This window comes from Panthera onca, chromosome B3 (assembly GCF_046562875.1).
Source record: "Panthera onca isolate mPanOnc1 chromosome B3, mPanOnc1 haplotype 2, whole genome shotgun sequence".
NCBI classification, from domain to species: Eukaryota; Metazoa; Chordata; class Mammalia; order Carnivora; family Felidae; genus Panthera; species Panthera onca.
Genome location: NC_138344.1, coordinates 53946125 through 53967715, shown reverse-complemented (window position 1 = coordinate 53967715; position 21591 = coordinate 53946125). Strand labels below are relative to the sequence as shown.

At 41.1% G+C, this 21591-nt stretch overlaps 1 protein-coding gene across 20 annotated transcripts in view; it reads right to left on the bottom strand.

Moving 5' to 3' along the window:
• The window catches only part of ATP8B4 (ATPase phospholipid transporting 8B4 (putative)), a 272767-nt gene that overhangs the window by 35268 nt on the left and 215908 nt on the right, over positions 1-21591 (bottom strand). For all 20 annotated transcript variants that reach the window (XM_060618559.3, XM_060618571.3, XM_060618558.3 and 17 more), the window contains 2 exons: positions 4397-4480; positions 1434-1679 (listed from right to left, as the gene is read on the bottom strand). In XM_060618559.3, coding sequence (XP_060474542.3) covers positions 1434-1679; positions 4397-4480 — 330 coding nt within the window. The remainder of the gene's footprint in view (positions 1-1433; positions 1680-4396; positions 4481-21591) is intronic.

Genomic DNA, 21591 nt, shown 5'->3' with positions numbered 1-21591 from the left:
TCATGATGAATGTCTTAACTATGTCAGATGCTTCCAAATCACTCCATTATTTCCCTCTCTACCACAGAACTGACCTAGACACGGAAGATTTGCAAAGCAACAGCATGCTTTATTTAGTTGTGAGACAAACAGAACTCCTTTTGAGTGGAGAAATCTGGTTCTGCTTTTGGATACTACCTGTCTCTGAATTTTGAACTCTCAAGATGTCAAGTGTTAGATCGCTTTGGTATAGATTTCATGATAGTCACTTGGACCAAGGAATGGCAGAGACATCCTTTAAAAGCAATATGTTTGCATTTGGTTCATTTAACATAATAAATGTTTATTTTTAAGTTGTGAAGAGAAAGTCTGGGGTTTAATGAGTTTCTTTGTTGAAAATGAGCAGCTAAGATTTGTAAAAAAAAAAAAAAAAAAAAGATTGTTTATAGGATAGACTAAGGACTGCCCAAAGGCAATTTAAACTCTAAAAACCAAGTCCTTGACTGATATTTGCTCCTTAAAAAAAGAAAACAAACAAAAAATACAACAGGTCACATTGCTTGCTGTATCCACCCAGAGGTACAGATTTTAATGAATAGGAGAACTTCTGTGAACTCTAACTCAATAGTGAATGGTATTGTCCACCATTTGCATTAAAAAGGAAATAGACAGGGGCGCCTGGGTGGCGCAGTCGGTTAAGCGTCCGACTTCAGCCAGGTCACGATCTCGCGGTCCGTGAGTTCGAGCCCCGCGTCAGGCTCTGGGCTGATGGCTCGGAGCCTGGAGCCTGTTTCCGATTCTGTGTCTCCCTCTCTCTCTGCCCCTCCCCCGTTCATGCTCTGTCTCTCTCTCTGTCCCAAAAATAAATAAAAAACGTTGAAAAAAAAAAAAAAAAAAAAAAAAAAAGGAAATAGACAAACTCAAGATGCCCAGTGAAAGTTAATGGATTATTAAAAATCATCCCTACCAGAAGAGCTTCTCTGAGTTTAGGTTCAGATATGCCAAAATATAACACTGAACCTCTCAAATAATTTCATAGATATGTATTGCCAAATAAATTTTAAATTTCACTTTAAAACCTGGAAGTTATTAAGCCTTATAGAAATCATGGGAAAGTTTCTCTCTGTTATTGTTGGAAAACTTTCCTTTTTCAAACACAAGAAGAAAGCAGTAGTATAATCATGTATGCATACATACAATGCTCAGCCCTAAGAAGTGATTAATTGTGAGGTCTTTACTAACACAGAGATTATAGACACCTAATGCTAATCTCCCACATCTGGTTATTTATGTTACAGCTTTCTGTTTTCATCTCAAGATGCGTAGTTAAAAAGAAACTCTGGGATTCCTTTAGAATTATTTTTCCCCCCCAACAAGTAGACAAAACGAGTCAATAATGAAAATGGATTTTAAAAGTTGTAAAGCCATCAAGTTATTTTCAGCAACAGGGTTACCTGCACACTGACCACAATGACCAACGATGTAGCCATTGTAACTGCAAAAGACTGGTAGTCAGCAACGTGCTGCCCGTCATCTCCGGCCACATTGTAAAAGGCTCCATAGGGTATGAAGAAAAGGGCCAATGAGGTGTAGATGCCATGTGCCATGCAGATAAAAAATTTACGCTTGTTAAACAGCAGATTGAGCTGTCCAGGTTCATAGAGCTGGGGATAGTCCATGCTGTTCTGGTCATCCACATCCTGTCAATAAAGTGTTACTTCAGTGGAGGAGGCTTGAGAAGTCAGAGAGGCCCTGAATTCGCCATCTCAGGAAATGGCAAGTACAAGTCTAAGCATACCCTAATAAACACTATTAATTAGCTTGTTTTCATTCCCACAATAATGCAGAAGATAATAAAATGATCCCTATTTTACACAAGAGGAATTTGAGTCTCTGAGAGTCATGAGAGATCATATAGTTCTTATAGCATAGCCAGAACTTGACTTGCACCTAGATCCTTAGCTTCAGACTAAAGTTTCTTTTCTCTCCTTTCCTACAGCCACACTCACTCCCACAATGCTCTTGCAGCCAATGGGGCTCAGGGGTTAATTGCCAAGTCAGTGAGTGGTAGTGACCAGGAGATGGCAGCAGAGAGCCGCAGAGTAGGACCTGGCCAATCTGAGTCCCCAACTGTGTGACAGGAGGAAGAGCAGAAGGGAAACAGGGAAAGGGGGATTGGGGGAAGGTGCAGGGGTGGGGAGGAAGCTGAGCCTGAAGAGCTGAGTGTTCTACACAGTGAGGATTCCAACACCAGCTGTTTGACAGAAATAATGTAGACAGAATGAGAAGGTATGTGTGGCCCCAAAAGTATCTTGGGAGAAATTAAAACAGTGCTTCTCAAACTTAATATGCACATAAATCATCTGGGGAGCAAATGATGATTCAATAGGTTGGGGGTAGGGTCTGAGACAGCATTTCCAACCAGCTCCAAAGTAATGCTGATGACCAGTGAGCACTAAAGCCAAATGCCCAAACCAAAAAGGATGGCAAGGCCTGACCACCGGGGACATCAGAGGACCATGAGTAGAGGAGAAGCACCCAAAATGGGAGCAACATAGGCATGAACTCTGGGGGCAGACCAGGTTCCCCTCCCTGCTTGTGGGATGGCCCCAGCCTTGTTGAATGGGGTTCTATGATGAATACTGACATATTCTCTTTATGAGTCCCATTTTGAAATGCTGCTAGTACTTCCTTGTCTAGTCCAGTGACTGGTGAAATGACATTCAGAGGCTTTGAAACCAGAAAACCCTGAGTTCAAACCCTAGTTCTGCTGCTTAGCAGGTATATAATCTTACACCCATTATTAACCTGTCTGAGCCTCAGTTTCCTTATCTCCAGACATGCAAACAATAGCACCTCCCTCACAGGACCACGGTCATGATTAAATTCATGTATTCAGCAGTGTTACTGCCACACCATAAGTAATAAAAAAACCCCAAAACTGATGCTTCTATAAATAATAACAAATAAAATAATGTTATATAATAATAATAGCATAGCAATCTCAGACTCAGGTGGCCTGGCACTAGGCTGAGTTCTGTCACACACCGGCTGTCTGGCTTTAGGGCAGCGACTTGAGCCTTGGTTCCCTCCTTATAAAATGAGCAGATCATAGGTGATCATGGAGGCCTTACAGTATAACATTTCACTATCCTGTGATCTATGTAGGGGCCAAAGTTGACAAAGTAAGAAAGGAGAGGGGCAGACACTTAACTTGATGGCAATAAGGGGCCTTATTATATTTTTTTTTAGAATTGCACAATAACCATCTTTTCCCAGAAACTGCTTTATTTTTATTATTTTATTCCACATTCTGGGCAGCTACAAAGCACTGGGAAAAGAAATGCTTGTAAACACAGGCACTTGGAAATGAATGTGCTTAATCCTTTACATCTAAGGTCTTTAGGAGTTCGTTATATTTTTATAGAATTCCACAAAATATGTTGTTCACAAACTGCCATTTTTACATACAAGAAGTGAGACAACTAACTACAAAGGCACAGAATGGGAGGGTGGAGTGAGCTCACAATGTGACAATTTATATTTTGAAATAGACAGCTTTGAGCCAGAAAAATGAGGCCTAGCAAACGGGTCTAACAGCAGCCTGGAGAAAATCTGGTCTCTTCAAATATACTTCCAAAATAATTTTTTTTTTAAATAATACATTCTAATTGTGCCATGGAAACTCCTCTGGCTAGCCTTCCACTTCCTCATAGGCAGCCAGACTTCTCCCTTCCAGGAAGTACCTTCCAAGGCAATGAGTATGACAAGGATCCACCATTTTTGTAATTGATTCCCTCTCCTCTCAAGCAATTTGAGCTAGAAAAAAAGACTATGTCCCTTCTTTCCATGGCTGTGGGGCTTCATGTCTTCCTCTCCCATTGGCAGGGTATTCCACTGGCCTCTAGTTCCTGTTCTGGGCTGTGCTGGCCAAGGAAATCTCACCACAGATGCTGGCTGTCTGCAATCCAGCGGGTTCCATGATTTTCTATCACTATGTGGTTCTCTGCATTCGGAGGCTAATGTAGCATTTCTCAGCATGTGAACCACAAGGCACTAGTTCTGAGGCATATTAATAGGTGCTATATGAAAAATAAATAAATGGAAGTAAAGTCCTATAAACCTGGGAAATGCTGGACCAACATAAAATTAGAGGCCATTTCATGTAGGATGTCTCAGAGCATTTAAAGCAATAATGTGGGGTGTGAGTCTCAAAGAAAAGAGTAGCCAAACTTTGATCAGAGGACCGTTTGGGAGATGTGGGGGATCTGGAAGGGTTTCTGATCCATGCAACATGTATTCAAACAACTGAAATTCTAGGACTTTCCATGACTTGTGTTTTCTACTTAGAATCTAGAAACAACTAAAAAGCATCAAAAGAGTAAAATAAGTTATAAAGACAGAAAAAAATACATACCTGGTCAAAAATCCCCATGGCTAAAACAGGAAGTGATGTGTAAACAATGTTAAAAAGGGTAATGAACCACTGGTCGTAAACGGTCTAAAAAGAAATAACATGTCAGTGAGAAACACCATTCACAGAAGAATATTCACTTTTAGGCTCTTGGATTAAATATCTCAATCTCCTGAGATGCATGAGAGTTTGATATTAGCAACAGACAGACCTGAGTTCTCCCCTGACTCTGTCTCTTATCATCCCTGCTGTCTCAGTAGGATACTAGATCCCTCTAAACTTCAACTTCTTCATCTTTAAAATAAAGCCACGCTCTCCTTGCACAGCTACCATGTAGATGAAAGGAGATCACATATGCAGAACATCCAAGATACCACTAGACACATAGAAGGCCCTGGCCCTGTGGAGAGCTATTGAATTCTTCAGGTTCTCAATGGCTTTTATTAAAAAAAAAAACTTTTTTAACGTTTATTTATTTTTGAGAGAAAGAGACAGAGCGTGAGAGGGAGACACAGAATCTGAAACAGGCTCTGAGCTATGAGCACAGAGCTGGACGTGGGGCTCAAACTCATGAACCGTGAGATCATGACCTGAGCTGAAGTCGGACACTCACCCGACTGAGCCACCCAGGTGCCCTCTCAATGGCTTTTAGAGTAAATCTAATGATCTGATCTAAGTGATAAGTAAAGGACCCACTAAAATATTCAGAGGGAGAGGCAGAAATGAATGTGTCAGCCCTACCCTGTGTTCAAATGGAGAGTTTTTTTCTTGGGAGTGGTTTAAAATAAAGTGGGCATGGAGCTAGCTGCTCAGTATACTGGGTATAAATAAGTTAGACAAATAAAATACCCCATACACTTGTACAGAGTACTTCCTTGCATGAGCCTCACTAAAAATTGGTGAGGCATGTGAAACTGTTGTTGTATTCCCATTTTGTTGAGAACTACACAGACATGTAGAAATAAAATGTAGTAAGTATTGTAGAGCTTATCACTGGAAAAGGCAAAACCAAAACCTAGGTCTCCAGCTCCTAACCAATGTCTGTTCTACCACTCTATCATACATTCATCCATCCATTCACTCAATATTTATCAAAAATCTATTTTGTGCCAGGTGCTAGGTTTTAGGCAATGGTAATTCAACATGCTATAATCAGACACAAATTCTTCATAAAATTTGCATTCTAAGGGTGGCAGAAAACAAGCAATAAACAAGTTATATATACATATATACAAGTGATAAATACTAGGGAAGAAAGGCAGATAGGAAAGGTAGATAGGGAGGGTTGTAATTGTAATAAGGTGACTGGCAAAAATGTCACTAAGAAGTGACACTGAGAAAAGATCTGAATGAAATAAGGGATCGAATTATGCAGCTTTCTGGGACAGGAGCATTCCATACTACAAGTAGATCCCATGAGAAATCCCCAAGGAAAGATAGCATCTGTTCAGAGGACAGCAAGGCAGTCCAATTGGATAGAGAAGAGTGAGTGACCTATAGGGAGAATAATGGATGTCAAAGAAAGGAGGAGTTGGATCCTATGTAGGTAACTATGGCTTATTCCCTAAGTGAAATGGGAAGACATTAGAGAATTCTGAGCAAAGGGACAACCTGATCTAATTTATATTTTAACAGAAGCACTCTGGATGCTGTGCTAAGAATAGACTGAAGAGGGGCAGTGGTGGAAGCTGAGAAACCATTTAGGAGACTACTGTAGAAGCCAGATGAAAGAGGGAAGTCAGGTGACCAGCAGGGAGAAGTGCTGAGTTTTGAATATATTCTAAAGTACATGTTCTTCTTAGGGGAGTTCAGAAAGCAATGAGGAATCTTAAATGCAATGTTCTGGACAGAGGACCTGAAGGTAGTTTCAACATAGTTATGTAAATAAGGCAATCCATTAAGTTATGTCCTGTGTGTGTAGATTATACCAAAGAGAGAATATTTTGGTTTCTTTACTGCTAAATATGGATTTGGACTACCCTATCTTAGCGTCATTGTTTATTCTTGAGATGGGTGTATATTTATTCAAGAGAAGGAGAAATGAAGGCCAATTTTCAAAGGCCAAATCTCAACCTGGACTATTTTGCTGAAGTTCCACAGGTGGCTTTATTCAACACTGAATAAACCAGACACTGAAATATATTGATTACTGTTTTCTGAGCAAGGTTAGCCCTGTGGGAAGAAGTAAGGAACATGGACATTCCTGCTGTCAATCATCTTGGAGAGAGTTCAATGTCAGGGCAGGAAGAAAAATGAGAACAGAAAAGAGAAAACGAGGAGTGGGGTAGATGAGAGAGGAAAGAAACTGTTTTATTCTTTGTGTGTCTCAGAGTTGAGGCCTGGAATCCATGTAGAAAAGATCTGTTCAACATCATTCTTTTTGAGGGTAGGTCAAAAATAGGCAGAAAAGTTGAATTCTACCACCAATAAATAGCCAATACAGGATTTAGATGAGACAGCATCATTGGGGACTGCTATCAACAAGAATAGGGTTATGACTCAGAATGGCCACTTCTAATTACCAGTTATTAAGTTCTCTAATTGATCATTTACTTTCATAATCCTTTGAGTCCTGTTAAACTGTATTCTTTGAGTCTGTCTGAACTCTGCTGTAAGGATTTGAAAAGGTGTCCTATGCCCAGTAAATATATTAAGTATTTAACAACAGGCTCTTAAAAAAAAAAAAAAAAAAAAGGCCCAATGTGGAGCATTTACCAATTTCCATGGTGTAAATATTTCTCCCATGGCTCTTTATGCAGCGATATCACTTCCACCATATATATCCGATAGACATAAATAACCTCAGCTGCATAAATAGTAAAACATGGTAAAATAATTAGAAAGTGATGAGTTTTGAGGATTGATAAACTTTGTTTCAATATTATTTATTTATTTATTTTTAAAATTTACTATCAAGTTAGCTAACATACAGTGTATACATTTTGCTCTTGGTTTGGAGGGTAGATTCCTGTGATTTGCGGCTTATAACACCCAGTGCTCATCCCAACAGCGCCCTCCTCAACACCCATCACCCATTTCCCACCTCCCCCACTCCTCCCATCAACCCTCAGTTTGTTCTCTGCATTCAAGAGTCTCTTAGGTTTGGCTCCCTCTCTGAAACTCTTTTTTTCCCCTTCCCTTCCCCCATGGTCCTCTGTTAAGTTTATATAATTCAATTTTTAGTAATAGCTGTGTTTAAACACTGGCTCACATAATTTCTCAAAACTAAACAATTATCTTTATGAACCAATATGGACCAGTTCTAGCATACCCCAGCCTATGTCCATGCTTGGAGCAAAGTAACACAGAACACCAACAGCCATCTAGAGGATCGCAGACTCAATGTGACAAAAGAAAACCTGAAGAATGGCAGGGCAGTAGCCCAGAGCTTCAGACAACCATGAGAAAAGAATGGAAGAGCTAGCTCATCATCATTCCCTGGAAGCCCTCAGGGTATTTTAGTAGAGGTCTCTGAAACAAGCCTGGATTTATGGTGTTCGTATAGGATGAGGGCATGTGCCATACAATTGATTTATAACAAACTGCCCACTGAAGATAATGAAAAAAAGTTGAGAAAAAAGAAAGCAAAGCACATCTCTATCAAAGCATCAATGAACTAACAATACAGAAGGAAATTGCCTGTTAAGATCAGGGAGAGAATCAGCACTTAAGAACTACTTTAAGGTCTAGGAAAATGTTCTCTTTCTCCAGAGACTGTTTGCTTCCTTCTAGCAGATGCTGAGGATAGAAGGCTTGATGTTTGGGGACCAGCCAGCTGTCCTGTCATAGTGCAGCCTGTGACCCTATTGCCAAGAGGCTTCTCTTGGGTCCCAACCCAGAGTGCAATGTGTTTCATGAAGATCTCTACCCTTGATGGGCATGAAACTTGTCCTTCTAGTCCTAGGCAACAACCAGAAACAAATGATCATGAGCTTCTCAGCTGCCTCCTATAGACAGACCATCAACACTCCCAGGGCCTGTGGCTCAGAGCAGTACACACTTCCAGGCACCCAGCCCAGAGTGGGAATGTTAACAGGGTCCCACACACCAACTCCTATATACCCTGAAAGTCCACCAGAACTGTTGCTTGGCCTCTCTTTGCTTTCTTTGGATGAGCAACAATTCTACTTCTAGATACACGTTCAGAGTATCTGCCTTTGTGTACCAGGAGACACAAGAAAATGCTCATAGCAGCACGGGTCATAATAGCCCCAAACCAGAAACAACCAAAACATTCATCAGGAGTGGAATGGAGAAAGACATTGTGGCATATTGATATAATGGAATACTATAGAATAATGAAAAGCAAGGAACTACACCTATATCACACACACACACACACACACACACACACACACACACACACACACACCACAAGGGGCACCTGGATGGCTCAGTTGGTTAAGCGTCAGCACTTGATTTCAGCTCAGGTCATAATCTCACAGTTTGTGGGTTTGAGCCCTATGTCAGGCTCCATGCTGACAATATGGAGCCTGCTTAGGAATCTCTCTGGTGTGCATGCGCTCTCTCTCTCTCTCTCTCTCAAAATAAATACATAAGCTTAAAAAAATACAAATGAATTTTAAAAATATAGAAGGTTGAGCAAAAGAAGCCAGCCAAAGTACAGTTCCATATTAATAAAATTCAAAAATGTGTCAGTCTACTCCGTGTTGTTTAAGGATTCATGCTCATATGGGAAAATTTTAAAACAAAGCAACAAAGTGATGATAAAATATCAAGGTAATGGTTATCTCTAAAGAGTTGAAAAAAGAGCATAACTGAGAAAAAGCAAGGGGAGCCTTGGAGGTTTGGCAAAGTTCTGTTTCTTGAAGTGGATGATGGCTACATGGGTGTTCATCCTACAACAATTTGTTAAGCTGTCATTTGAGTATTACACACTCTGTGGATTCATTATATTTTACAATAAAAAAGGAAATATGTGGCCTTTTGTTTTAGTCATTACCTGGTGATACTTTGGACACTGGGAGGATTTTAAAAATCCTGATGCCCATATCACACCCCAGGCCAGTTCAGTCACTGTCTTTGAGGGGGTGGGATGATCTAGGCATTGGTAGTTTTAAAAAATTTCCCAGGTAATTCCATTGTGAAACCAAGATTGACAATTTTGCTTGCCCCTATCAAGAAACAAACAAACAACAACAACAACAACAAAACAAAAACCCTGACACAAATCAACTATTTGATGATGACATCTGAATTTCATTCCCTGATATATCAATTGATGTTATGATTACAGTGGAAAATATAAGAGGGGAAAAGCAGTCAAACTGAAGTCTTATAGCCCCAGGCAGAAACTGATGCTGTAAAATCACCTCTTCCTCCACCTCCTCCACCATTCAGCTTCCACTAGCTGAGAAGAGATGATTTCAGGTATTACAAAGAAAGAAAGAATCTGGGAAATTATGGCACAAAGTGCCATCATTACTACAAACAGGTTAGCATTAAAACCTATAGTTATTTGGCAGTGGCATTTGCAAGCTGGTAATCAGATTTGAAACCTCATTTAACAATTGGAACAAGAGAGGACAGGAAGAGAAGGGCCAGTGAAAATAAAATTTAAATGAGTTTTTGCAATTTCTTGGAAGATTTTTTACTGCCACTCAGAGTCACAGTAACAAAAATAAAATTAGCTGATACTTACTGAGCACCTGCTATGTACCAGGCACTATTTTAAGCACTCAACACATACTGACTCGTTAAGTCCTCACAATGACCCTATGGGATTGGTACTATTAGCAGACCTCAATTTAAAGATGGGGAAACTAAGGCTCATCAAGGTTAGGAGACTGTCCAACGTCATCCCCCAACACAAAGATTTTCAAAGTGTAGCCTAGGAAACTTTTAGGAGATCCACATGTCAGGACTATTTTCACAATGATACTAAGCAGTTATGTATATTTCATTTTCACTGTCATTCTCCCATGAGTGTACATGACTTGTGATATCATAACCAACTGAACACAGAAGCAGATATGAGAACCCAGCTGCCTCCTGCAGTGCCAATAGTAAGAAATGAAGTATAAAAAATGACTCTTCTCACTAACTTGTTTTTTGTTTTGGAAAATACAATCTTTTTTTTTTTTCATTAATATATGTCATTTAGGTAAACATGTCATAGGTTCATTTTTTTAATGAATTAAAAGGAATGTTTAAATGTTTTCTCCTTTTTAATTTCTAATATGATGAATATCGATAGATCCAGTCCTCAGATCACAAAGGTTTGAGAACTGCTGGCAGAGCAAGTGTCAGGACCATGTTCCTACCCTGGGACTCTGACTTCAGCCTTCACAACACTGACCACCACATGAAGCCACTTCTCTCTATCCATGGTATCCTTTGGCAAGTTTCCTTAAAGGCCGGTTCCTCACACTGCTTTATTTGGTTGAGAGTATACAAGAAATACAATTCGTATGCTGGTTTTTGTCATCTCAAATGATAACATTAGCATTTACCCAGGCCCAAACCCTCCAATGGCTTCCCATTTCACATGAGATGGAATCCAGACTCTTCCCAGACGCCTAAAGCATTTCCTGATCCCATAGCTGCCTTCCTCTTCAGCCTCACTCACCACACCCCCTCCCCTCCCTCAGCCTCAGTTTCACTGATTACCTTTCTCTAGGACTGGGTTCATTCCTGCCTACCTCAGGAGATTCGCACTTGCTATGCCCTTTGCCTGGAATACTTTAACCCCAGAGTATCCATATGAAAGTTTCCTCTGAACACTCAGGTTGGACTCCATGAGACTTTTTACATGACCCCATTCTTTTTTCAATGACAATTCTGAAATTTTCTTACTGATTTACTTCTTTATTATCTGTCTTTATCACACTAGGATATAATCTCCATGCAATAGAGACTTTACATCTGTAACTCCAGTGCCTAGAACACTGTCAATGGTAGGTGCTCTATAAATATTTGCTGAGTTAATTACTTTACAACTTTTTGTAAACATTACATATTTAACTTGCCACTAAATGTTGACCCAAGGATGTGGCACAGCTCCTCAAACTCAGTATGTCCAGACCTGAACTCATTCTCACACCACCTTAACCAGGCCCTCTTCCTATGTTCCCTATATCTGTTTCTGACACTGCTACATTCATCCCAGAGCCCCAGCCAAAAATCTGCTATTTCTCCTTCTCTCCAACACATCAGTTTAAGCCCCAAATCCCACTGACATAACCATTACACATAGCTTGTGTTTCTGCCCAGCCCTTTACCTCTGTGACTTTCCTCCTGATGTCCTCCCTCCTAGGATGCCCATCTTCTTATTCCTCAACTGCTTCACTATGATTGATCTGGAAGGGTTGGCCCAGGAACAGATCTTCCAGAGAGCCTTTCTGAGCCCTGCCCACTCCTACCCTCTAGGCTTGGGTTCCAGGCCACTCCTTGGTGGTCCCATGACACACACCTCACTGCTTCATAATTCAACTTGCAATTATTTATGTGAGATAGAGGGCATGTATAAGTGGGGGAGAGGGGCAGAGGGAGAGAGAGAGAGAGAGAGAGAGAGAGAGAGAGAGAGAGAATCCTAAGCAGACTCCACACTGAGTGATGTGGGGCTTGATCCCACGACCTTGGGATTATGACCTGAGCCAAAATCAAGAGTTTGATGCTCAACCAACTGAGCCACACAGGAGGCCCTATGCACTGATTTCTAGTCCCATCCCACTAGGCTGAAAGCTCCTTGGGAGCATGTTATAGGATTTATTCATCTGTGGGGGCCCAAGAACCTACATCAGTGCCTGGCACGTGGCGAATATGCAACACAAGGATGCTGGCGTGTTAAGTGTAAGGGCATTGGAATCAGACAACAGAACTGTGTGTCCTTCAGTAACATACTCAGTCTCTCTGAGTCTTAGGTTCCTAAGTTATAAAGTGGGGATTTGAGGGAGGCCTTTAATATTCAACCAAATGAACAAATGCCAGTACAGCAGCACCTGACAGAGAGTGCTCAGTTAGTGAACACCTTTATCATATATGGAAAGGAGGGAGGGGAGGAGAAAGGGAGGAAGAGGAGGAAAGGAGAAGGAAAGGAGGGAGGAGCATTCAAGGTTCCAAGCTTTGAGTGGTAGGTTTAATGAATAAAGAAAAAGGTATATTTCTCCACTAATTATAATTATGAAAATACAATTCTTTATTGCTACAGCCACATTTATTTTTATAATAAACTACTATATTAATGAAATCAATAGAAAATTAGGACAAGATTTAAAGGAAATGAATTATCTTGATAAGCATCTTCCTTATGAAAACTTAATTATATCAATCACTCTTCAGCTCTAGTTTTGCTGCAGGCTCTACCAAAATGTGTTAACCTGAGTCATTCACTTAAAAAAAAATAAAAACACCTTCCAGGGGTGCCTGGGTGGCTCAGTTGGTTGGGCATGTGACTTCAGCTCAGGTCATGATCTCACGGTTCATGAGTTTGACCCTGCATCAGGCTCCATTCTGACAGCTTTGGAGCCTGGAGCCTACTGCAGATTCTGTGTCTCCCTCTCTCTCTGCCCCTTCCCTGCTCACACTCTGTCTTAAAAATAAACAAACATTTAAAAAAATTAAAACAAAACAAAACAACACCTTCCTGGGTGATGTGCACTGGCTTAACACAGTTTAGGCTTTAGGGGCCACCACAAAAATTAAAGTCACAAGCAGTATTTCTTCTACAATAGACTTCTTCCGCTCCTTGTAACAGATCTCTAACTACTTAAATAGTTATCCTAGTAAATATGTTCCTCTTCTCCTTAAGGTCCTTAGATAACCTCAGAAAGTTTTTAAGTCCCCCTCTGGTGACTAGGACTAGCTGGGTGGGACACACTAGCCCAGATGACAACCCACATGGAACTCATCTGGGCTTCTCCCCTTCGAGACATGCTCAAGCTCTCTACCACTTATCTCCACCACCTCCATCTCAAACACACATGCTCACACACGTAGGTTGCCCAGATGCCCCCAAGAGATGGAGGAGGTAGAGAAAGGAGGGAAAATGGCTACTTTGAGCCTCTGATGTGGGAAGCATTTTGGTCTGAGACTAGACCAGTCAAATGGCGGCAGCACTCTGATTTTGGGTGACTCAAATTATAAACAAAAGTTCTGTGTAAAAGTATCTGTCCTAGGGCTCTTGGACTCTTAAGGGCAGCCATACCCCCCCTCTACTTCCAAATTTTCTTTTCCCATGTCCAATACTCTGAATAAGAGATAAAAGCCATGCTCCTGTGAGATACCACTAGTCTGTTTGGAAACATGTGTCTCTTCACAGATCAGAAAAAAAAAAAAAAAGGGAGAGAAGAGTTCTCCATTTTTCCAACTTTCCTGTTTTCCTTAAGGAAAGCTTCTCCTTGCTCCCTTCTTTGTGGAAGCAATTTATCAACCTTATCAACCATTTTATACAGAGTAAAAATACTCCAGCTACAAATTACAATCTAACAGCTTGAGGAATACACAATCTGTGATTTATAGAAAACCACATTTAAATATACCTTAATATGGCTCTTAAACACCTACCAAGGGCTTTCCACTCTGAGACCATTGGCTTAGCTCCTTGTTCAAATGACAGGATAGACTACCATGTACCTCCTCTCTGCCTTTTGCTGTGTGTTGTAGAGGAAAACTATATAATGATATTTTTCTTTTTGGCCTTAAAAAATATTTTTCATTTAAAGAAAACACATTGAGGAATAAGTATGAGGGGCTCAGTCTCAGCACATCTGTTACTGATTTGTGTAATTAACAGAAACCCACTAGCAGGAGCCAGGAAGAATGGCCCCAGCCTAAGCACCCACCCCTCCCCAGGTTTTCCACAGAGCACATCTGGAAGGCAAAGGGGAAAGGAACCACCATGCCAGGTTGAGATGGACTCACAGGTAACCACAACCATGAGTCATCAAAGCCTGGAGATTAGTCGCACTCTAAAATTTCACTTTCAAATTTTTTGAGTTTTCTTATATTGTTTGACAGAACGAAAGTTTTTCTTGATTTGACAAGATAATTGTTTCCATATCACAGCAGAATAAAAAAAAAAACATACACAGCTCTGTATCTCACTGACAATGATAAATCATCATCAGATAGTATCACCCCTTGAGTACCGGTGCCAGTAGTTGCATAGTTGCAGACGTGAATTTCCTAAATAGGACTTCAACCAATGGTGGGGTGGTTTTTATTTTTTGGTTCTGTTCCTGGTGGGGGATGGTTCATCTTTCTTAAAAATCCTGAGGTATAGGATGCTTTTAAAATAAGTTAGTCATATAAGTGGTGTAGACAGGCCCACAGTGGATTCCATGAAAGCCATGCAGGCTTTGATAACAGATTGGGATAATGCATGTTGTTAAAAAAGGGTCCATGATTCAGTTTAGAGTTTTCTCTGACCTTTATCCAAACTCCTCTGATCCAGACACTTTGTTGGAAATCTCACCAGGATAGATTATATTTAAATTCTCTCTCAGAGGCAGTTTGGTAGAAGTGTTTGCTGGCAAAAGAAAAAAAAATTACCTCAAGCTTCTAGATGATTCCAGAAGGCAGTCTGCCCTTTCTAAGGGCCTAAGCTCTGGGAGACACCACTCAAGACATGAGCTCTCTCTCTCAATAAGAGCGGATTTTCTCTTCATAGTCACATTGTACTGAGTGTTGTTAGATATTTCTCCTTTAGATATCAAATAAAGCAAACAACTTGCCTGACTAGGGGTTGGATGAAAACATTTTTTGAAGGAAAGAGTTTATGGCCATTCTCTCTTCCAAGTCTATGACAATTAGCCCACTTATCAAACAGAGCAGAGAGAACACTGAAGAGAGAGTCAGAAGATGTGGAGTCCAGTCCCAGCCTTACACACCACTGATCCTCAGATCTTGCAGGGCTCAGGCTCCTCCTCTGTAAAAGGAGGGGCTGGACTCAATATCTGTAACATTCCCTGACAGAGTAAAGATTCTAGATTTCAACAAAACAGACACTTTTTGTTCTGTGACCCAGCTGTTTCCCCAAAGAAAGTCCACCCAGCAAGGCAAGTGAAAGGAGTGTAGTCCTTCCCAAGCAGATTCTTTCCCCATGTGTCCCAAAGCAACCACAACAGAGGCAGGCACTGAAATTAACCAGGGGAAAGTCCACAAACCAAGTACAAACCAGCCTGTATCACATCAACATCCATCTGAGATGTCCTAAGGCTACCACCATCCAACAGGCAATCAATGGTCCCACCCCCAGCCCCTTGGAGCTTTGCACACCACAGCTGGATTGGCTTGCACATCTACCCCAGCCCACCTACCAGGATGGGACATTGATGGGAATCTCTTGGAGCTATCTTCAGAGAACAAGATCTTGGATAAAATTCACCAGGCCCCCAGAGACAGGCCGACGTAGTCAAGAAAGAGCACATGTCACTTCATTAAGAAATTAAACTGGTGTTTTTAAAAGTCAACACTGTGTCTAAGAAAGCACAATCTGTTTACATTTGATCGATGTTTTCAGCTGCAGAGTGGCTTACTTCAAAGCAATCTATTGAGAGGTGCGGGAAAGGAGTACTGAAGTACTTATGAATCATATTGGGATTAGACAGGGTTGGCCCCAAAGATGTGGCTCATCCATGACAAATTTAATTCAAAAAAAGTCTTGTGGAAAAATTCTAATTTTCCATCAAAAGTGACTATGGAGTTATTCAACATCAGTTTCACATTTATGAAAATAAAATCATTTCCAAACTGTAAGTTCCCTAAGGGTAGGAACTGCATCCCTCTGGTTCATTCTGGTATCCTTGGAGAGCACTTGGCCCTCAACTGGCCCTCAGTTTATTCTTGTTAAATGAATGAGAATTCAAAGATTCTAGACTGGTGTGTCAGAAGATGTGTGTGTGAGCCTCACTCCTGTCAGGACTGGACAGACAAGCGACTGGGGGTCGGGCCTCCCAAGAAAGGGCCTCTAAACTCATGCCTGCTATTCTGAAATCTGGCAGGCTCCTGAGTTTTTATTACTATTGGCTCCATTTCACCGTGGATCTTTCAATTCCACTGAAGCAACATAAGAGAGAGATGGCAGAGGTGGGAAGATCTCAGATGGCTTTCACTGACAGACTGGAAGTGTTTATCTAATAGGTGTAGGGGCTACTAAAGCTGTATCACCCAATGCACGGCTTTGAAGCCTGGGGCCAACTACATGATTTCAACTGGGGGAAAGAAGCACCATTGCAAAAATGTCCCCTATTTAAAAATTCTCATTTTCTGTAGACTAGTGTCTCTCCCAAATATGTTGTTTTATTTTCAGTTGCCTCATTTGCAGCATATTGTCCTTGGGAAAACAGAGCGAAGAAAAAAAGCCCAAAGATTTTTCAGTTAAACCTGTTGCTAATCAGGACCTTCTAGAGAAAGACAGGGAATGGTAAAGACAACAGTCCCTACCATTCCCAGTTCCATATCCATGTCACCCTCACAGCCAGTCCCCAGATTGCTAGCACACCAGGGCACACACATGCGGGTGGGGCTGGGAAACAGCACAGGCCTCATCGTCATAGTGGCATGACACCTTTTCTACAAGACATGTCTTGCTATACATACTACTGTTAAGATGCCCACACACACCAATGCCATGTGGTTTTTAAAGTGTTTCTAAATGAGTTGGTTTTAAATGGAATTTTAGAAATTGAAAAGAGATTTCAAATTCAACTACTCTTCAGGTCAGTTGCAAAGTGTTCAGTTATGAGGGAAGGGTTTTTCTCCTAGTCCTCTACTGACTCACACCTTTATACAAGCTACCCCTAAATCCCCGCAGGTAGCAAGACTTCACACCTTCAGACCTCCACTGAATTTTGAAAATATTCATAGGCTCACTTGAGATTTACCAAGCCAGATCCTCACACATTTCTCCTTTTCCCATGTTCTCATGTTAACTTCTATTATAGTTTTCTGTTGGACCTATTCATCCATTTCTTTATTCCCTGGATGAGAAAATGAGTTCCAGGTGGGTAGGATACTTGTCCTAGTCATCATTTTGTTTTCTCTTCCCAAGATGGTAAACAAATACTCCTATTAGCAATTTGACATTGTTGTGTGACTCACAGCTATGGGGAAGGAATGAATTATTGAACTTAAAATAGAAACAACTTAAATGTTCATAAACCAGAATTGTCAAATGATTTATAATAAGTCCATGTTTCAGAATGCCATTAACAAAAATAACATTTTTTTAAAGAATGTAAAACCAGAAGTGTTTCTCAAAATGTGATAAATCTTCTTGTTTGTTTTTTAAAGTTTATTTATTTTGAGAGACAGCATGAGTGGGGGAGGGGCAGAGACAGAGGGAGAGAAGTAATCTTAAGCAAGCTCCATGCTGTGAGCAGAGCCCAATGCTGGGCTTGAACCCATGAAACCATGAGATCATGACCTAAGCTGAAACCAAGAGCCAGATGCTCAACCAACTAAGCCACCCAGGTGCCCCAGGTTTTGGTTTTTTGTTTTGTTTTTGTTTCTTTTTTGAATGAGAAAGATACAAAGAGTATGGTCTCCAATATATAAAAGTTGATATATATTCACATATAATGATTTTTATAATCAGAAAAAAACCAAGGATACTGGAAAAGACTACAGAAGTTTAAATGTAAACACCCCATTTTAGCATACAAAAGAAGGCTGTTTTGTCCAGTGGACTAGAGTTAATTTAAAAAATGGAAGTTTTTAAAAGGGAGAAACATATAAATAGTTTATTCCAATGGGGATAATATTCTTAGAATCATTTTGTCCTCCATACATCTTCCTGACTCCAAAACAATGGAACCAGGATAAGTAGCAGGGTGATGTCTGTTTTTGCAACCATTGCCATAGAGATATATATTCCAGAATTTCCCAAAGTGGATTCTGTATGGCATCTGTTCTGAGGACAATATGCAAATTGCTTGGAAAAATGGGGTTCCATGCCAAATGAGTTTGGGTAATAATACCAAATCTCACTGACTCTTTTATATATATATACATACATACATATATATATATGTATGTATATATATATTTAATGTTTATTTATTTTTGAGAGAGACAGAGACAGAATGCAAGTGGGTTGAGGCAGAGAGAGGGAGGCACAGAATCCGAAGCAGGCTTCAGGCTCCGAGCTGTCAGCACACAGCCCAACGCAGGGCTTGAACTCACGAGCTGTGAGATCATGACCTGAGCCAAAGTCAGATGCTCAACTGACTGAGCCACCCAGGAGCCCCAAAATCTGACTCTTAACATACTATTTATTGTGGCATCATTATTGATGCCTAGATTAGACCACATGGGGAATTAACATTCTTATAAAACTAAGGCAGCAAAGGCCTGAATCCTTAGTGTGAAAGTGAAGGAAGAACAAACCTTCACACTAAAAGGGGCTGTCTATGTCAACCTTGGCACTAGCTAAAGGAAGAGACAAAAAGTTTCTTCTGAAAATTTGAACCACAAATGATATTCATCAGAGTTTGCAATTCAAATTCAAAAAGTCCTGGAACAGAGAAAAAGGTCTCAGGTAGGCAGTATCCCCAGAGAACTGGCAGAAGCCACAAAAATGCTCTCTGGAAAAAAAAGCGATTTCAGGAGTGATGTCATCAAGATGGCAGTGCAAATCCTCCCCACCTTCAGTCTTCCTGACAAGAATACCAACAAGCACCTACACACAGACAAGACACCATTGTGAAAATCCCAGAACCAGGACCTGAAGCGAAATCACACCACATTAGATGGGCAAGAGGAGCAACTCCACAGTGACCACACCCCCCTCCACAAGGCTAGCACAGTGCCTTACCAAGACAGCCCCTTGGGCCTATGGTTTCTCCAGTGGGAAAAAGACAACCTAAGGAGGACATCCAGCTCCCCCAGCATTGCACGACACTTCTAATAGTCCCACTAAGGTCTTGCCTCGTGGGGATTACTGGGGGAATCTGCAGGGCTCAACCACTGAGGATCAGATGGAGATGGAGATGGGAGGTGAGGCTTATGATAACCAGCACTCAGATATTAATGGACCTCATTCCTACTTGCAGCAGCACTGGAGCAGAGATCCCTGCTGGGGATTCTGCCAAGGGCAGAGCCAAGTCTGTGGCTATGTCTAGTCGAGGAGCTTGGTTGGCAGTTCTGCCTGATTTGAATACCCAGCCAATGAGCTGTATTTGCCATGGAGCCCAGTCTATGATCCCACCTAGGCAGGGAAGAAAATTCATAGCTCCACCCAACTGCTGAGCACAGCCCCAGCCCCACCCAACCAGAGACCCCAGATATCCCTGAGGCCCATCCTACAGCCCTGTTTATGCAGGAACTCAAGCCAGCAGCCTTTCCCCCTGACAGTTCACCATGGCCCCATATAACCAGGGACTCTGAATAGTGACCCTAGGAAGCCTCAAAGCCCAGTCCTTCGTATCACCCAGCCAGGGAACCCAGCCTACAAGCCCACCCTTAGCAGAGTTCAGCCTGCAGAACTGCTCAACTTCTGAACACAGCCTTCAGCCCTATCCTGCCAGGGAGCCGAGCCAGTGACCCCACCCAATCCTGGGCACAGCCTGCAGTCCTATCTGATCAGGGAGACCAAACAGTTACCCAGCCCAATTTGGGAGCACACTCTGTGGGCCCACCTAATCACAAGGCATAGGCCGAGGCCCCACCCAATCACAAAGTCTTGCCTACAATGCTGCATGAACACAGGATCTAGCCAATAGTACCATCTGGTCAGGGAGCATAGCCCGAGACCTCATTCAAACATGAACAATTCCAGATCCTAGCCTGTAGCGCTGCCCAATCAAAGAGCCCAGCAAGGGACAGTCCCTCTGACCTCAGAGCACAGAAGTGACTAGAGACTTGGAGGAAGCCCCACCTGCCCACAGATGCTGCCAGCTGACCCATCTGGTACCCCAATGGAGCTGAGCTGTCTTTCCTTGCTAAAGCAAACCTGTAAAGTATGGAAATGGAGATCACCTGCTCAAATGTGCAGATACCAACTCAAAGAATCAAGGTCATGAAAATTAGGTAAATAACACTACCAAAGGAAACTAATAAAGCTCCAATAACTGAATGTAAAGAAATGGAGATCTATGAACTAAAAAAAATTCAGAATGATCCTCTTAAAGATGGTCAGCAAACTATAAGAACACACAATTAAATGAAATTAGGAAAACAATGCATGAATAAAATGAGAAGTTCAACAAAGAAAGACAAATAATCAAACAAACAGAAATCCTAGCCTGAAGAATATAGACTGACCTGAAGAATTTAATGGAGGACATCAATAACAGACTCAACCAAGCAAAAGAAAGAATTGGTGAACCAAAACGTGGATCATTTCACATTTTCCAGTCAAACTCATAGAAACACAAAGTATAATAGAGGTTTCCAGTGGCTGGAGGGAGGGAAAAATGGGCAGTTGTTTTTCAATGGGTATACAGTGTCAGTTTTACAAGATGAAAAATTTCTGGAGACCTGTTGCACAATGTACTGTTGTGAATGTACTTAACACCATTGAATTCTATACTTAAAAATGGTTAAGATGTGTTTTAAATTTTATGTTATGTGTTTTTAATCACAATTAAACTTTTTTAAAGTATTTTAAAAATAACTGATATAGACCATGATTATATAACCTACTTCATATGGTTATTGCAAATATTGAGCTAATACAGGCAAAAAATTTAAACAATGCCTGGTACATACTAAGTGCTACTTAAGTGTTAACTACAATTGCAATTTGCTTTTATCTCTACTTGTTAGTGTCGACAATATGATTCCACCTAGAAGATGACACCATAGTGTTGACGCCATTATACGAGCATTGTCACTGACTTGCTGCCTTTTCCTCTCCAACAAAAGGTTACAAATTACTACTTGCCACTCTCATGACAAGCCTATCTACTTCTCTGACAAGTCTGAAAATAGAACCTTGAATTCTCCACTGTGTGAACAGCTAATAAAATTTGTGAGATCACACTTTGCCATGTCCACTAAGAATGCATCTCTTAGACATCCTTCACCATGCCTGGGATACAAGCACCAGCAGACAACCACAGTCTGACACATACCAGGGACTTAGTAAATAGTCATCCAATGAATGGAAGTTTGAAATAGTGGGACCAATGGATCTTATTCAATAAGTCTAAGCCTGGGTCCCAATTTGATCAAATCATCACAAAAATGAGGGCAAAATAGATAGCTGTCCAGGATTCTTCCTCAGTAGCTCAATT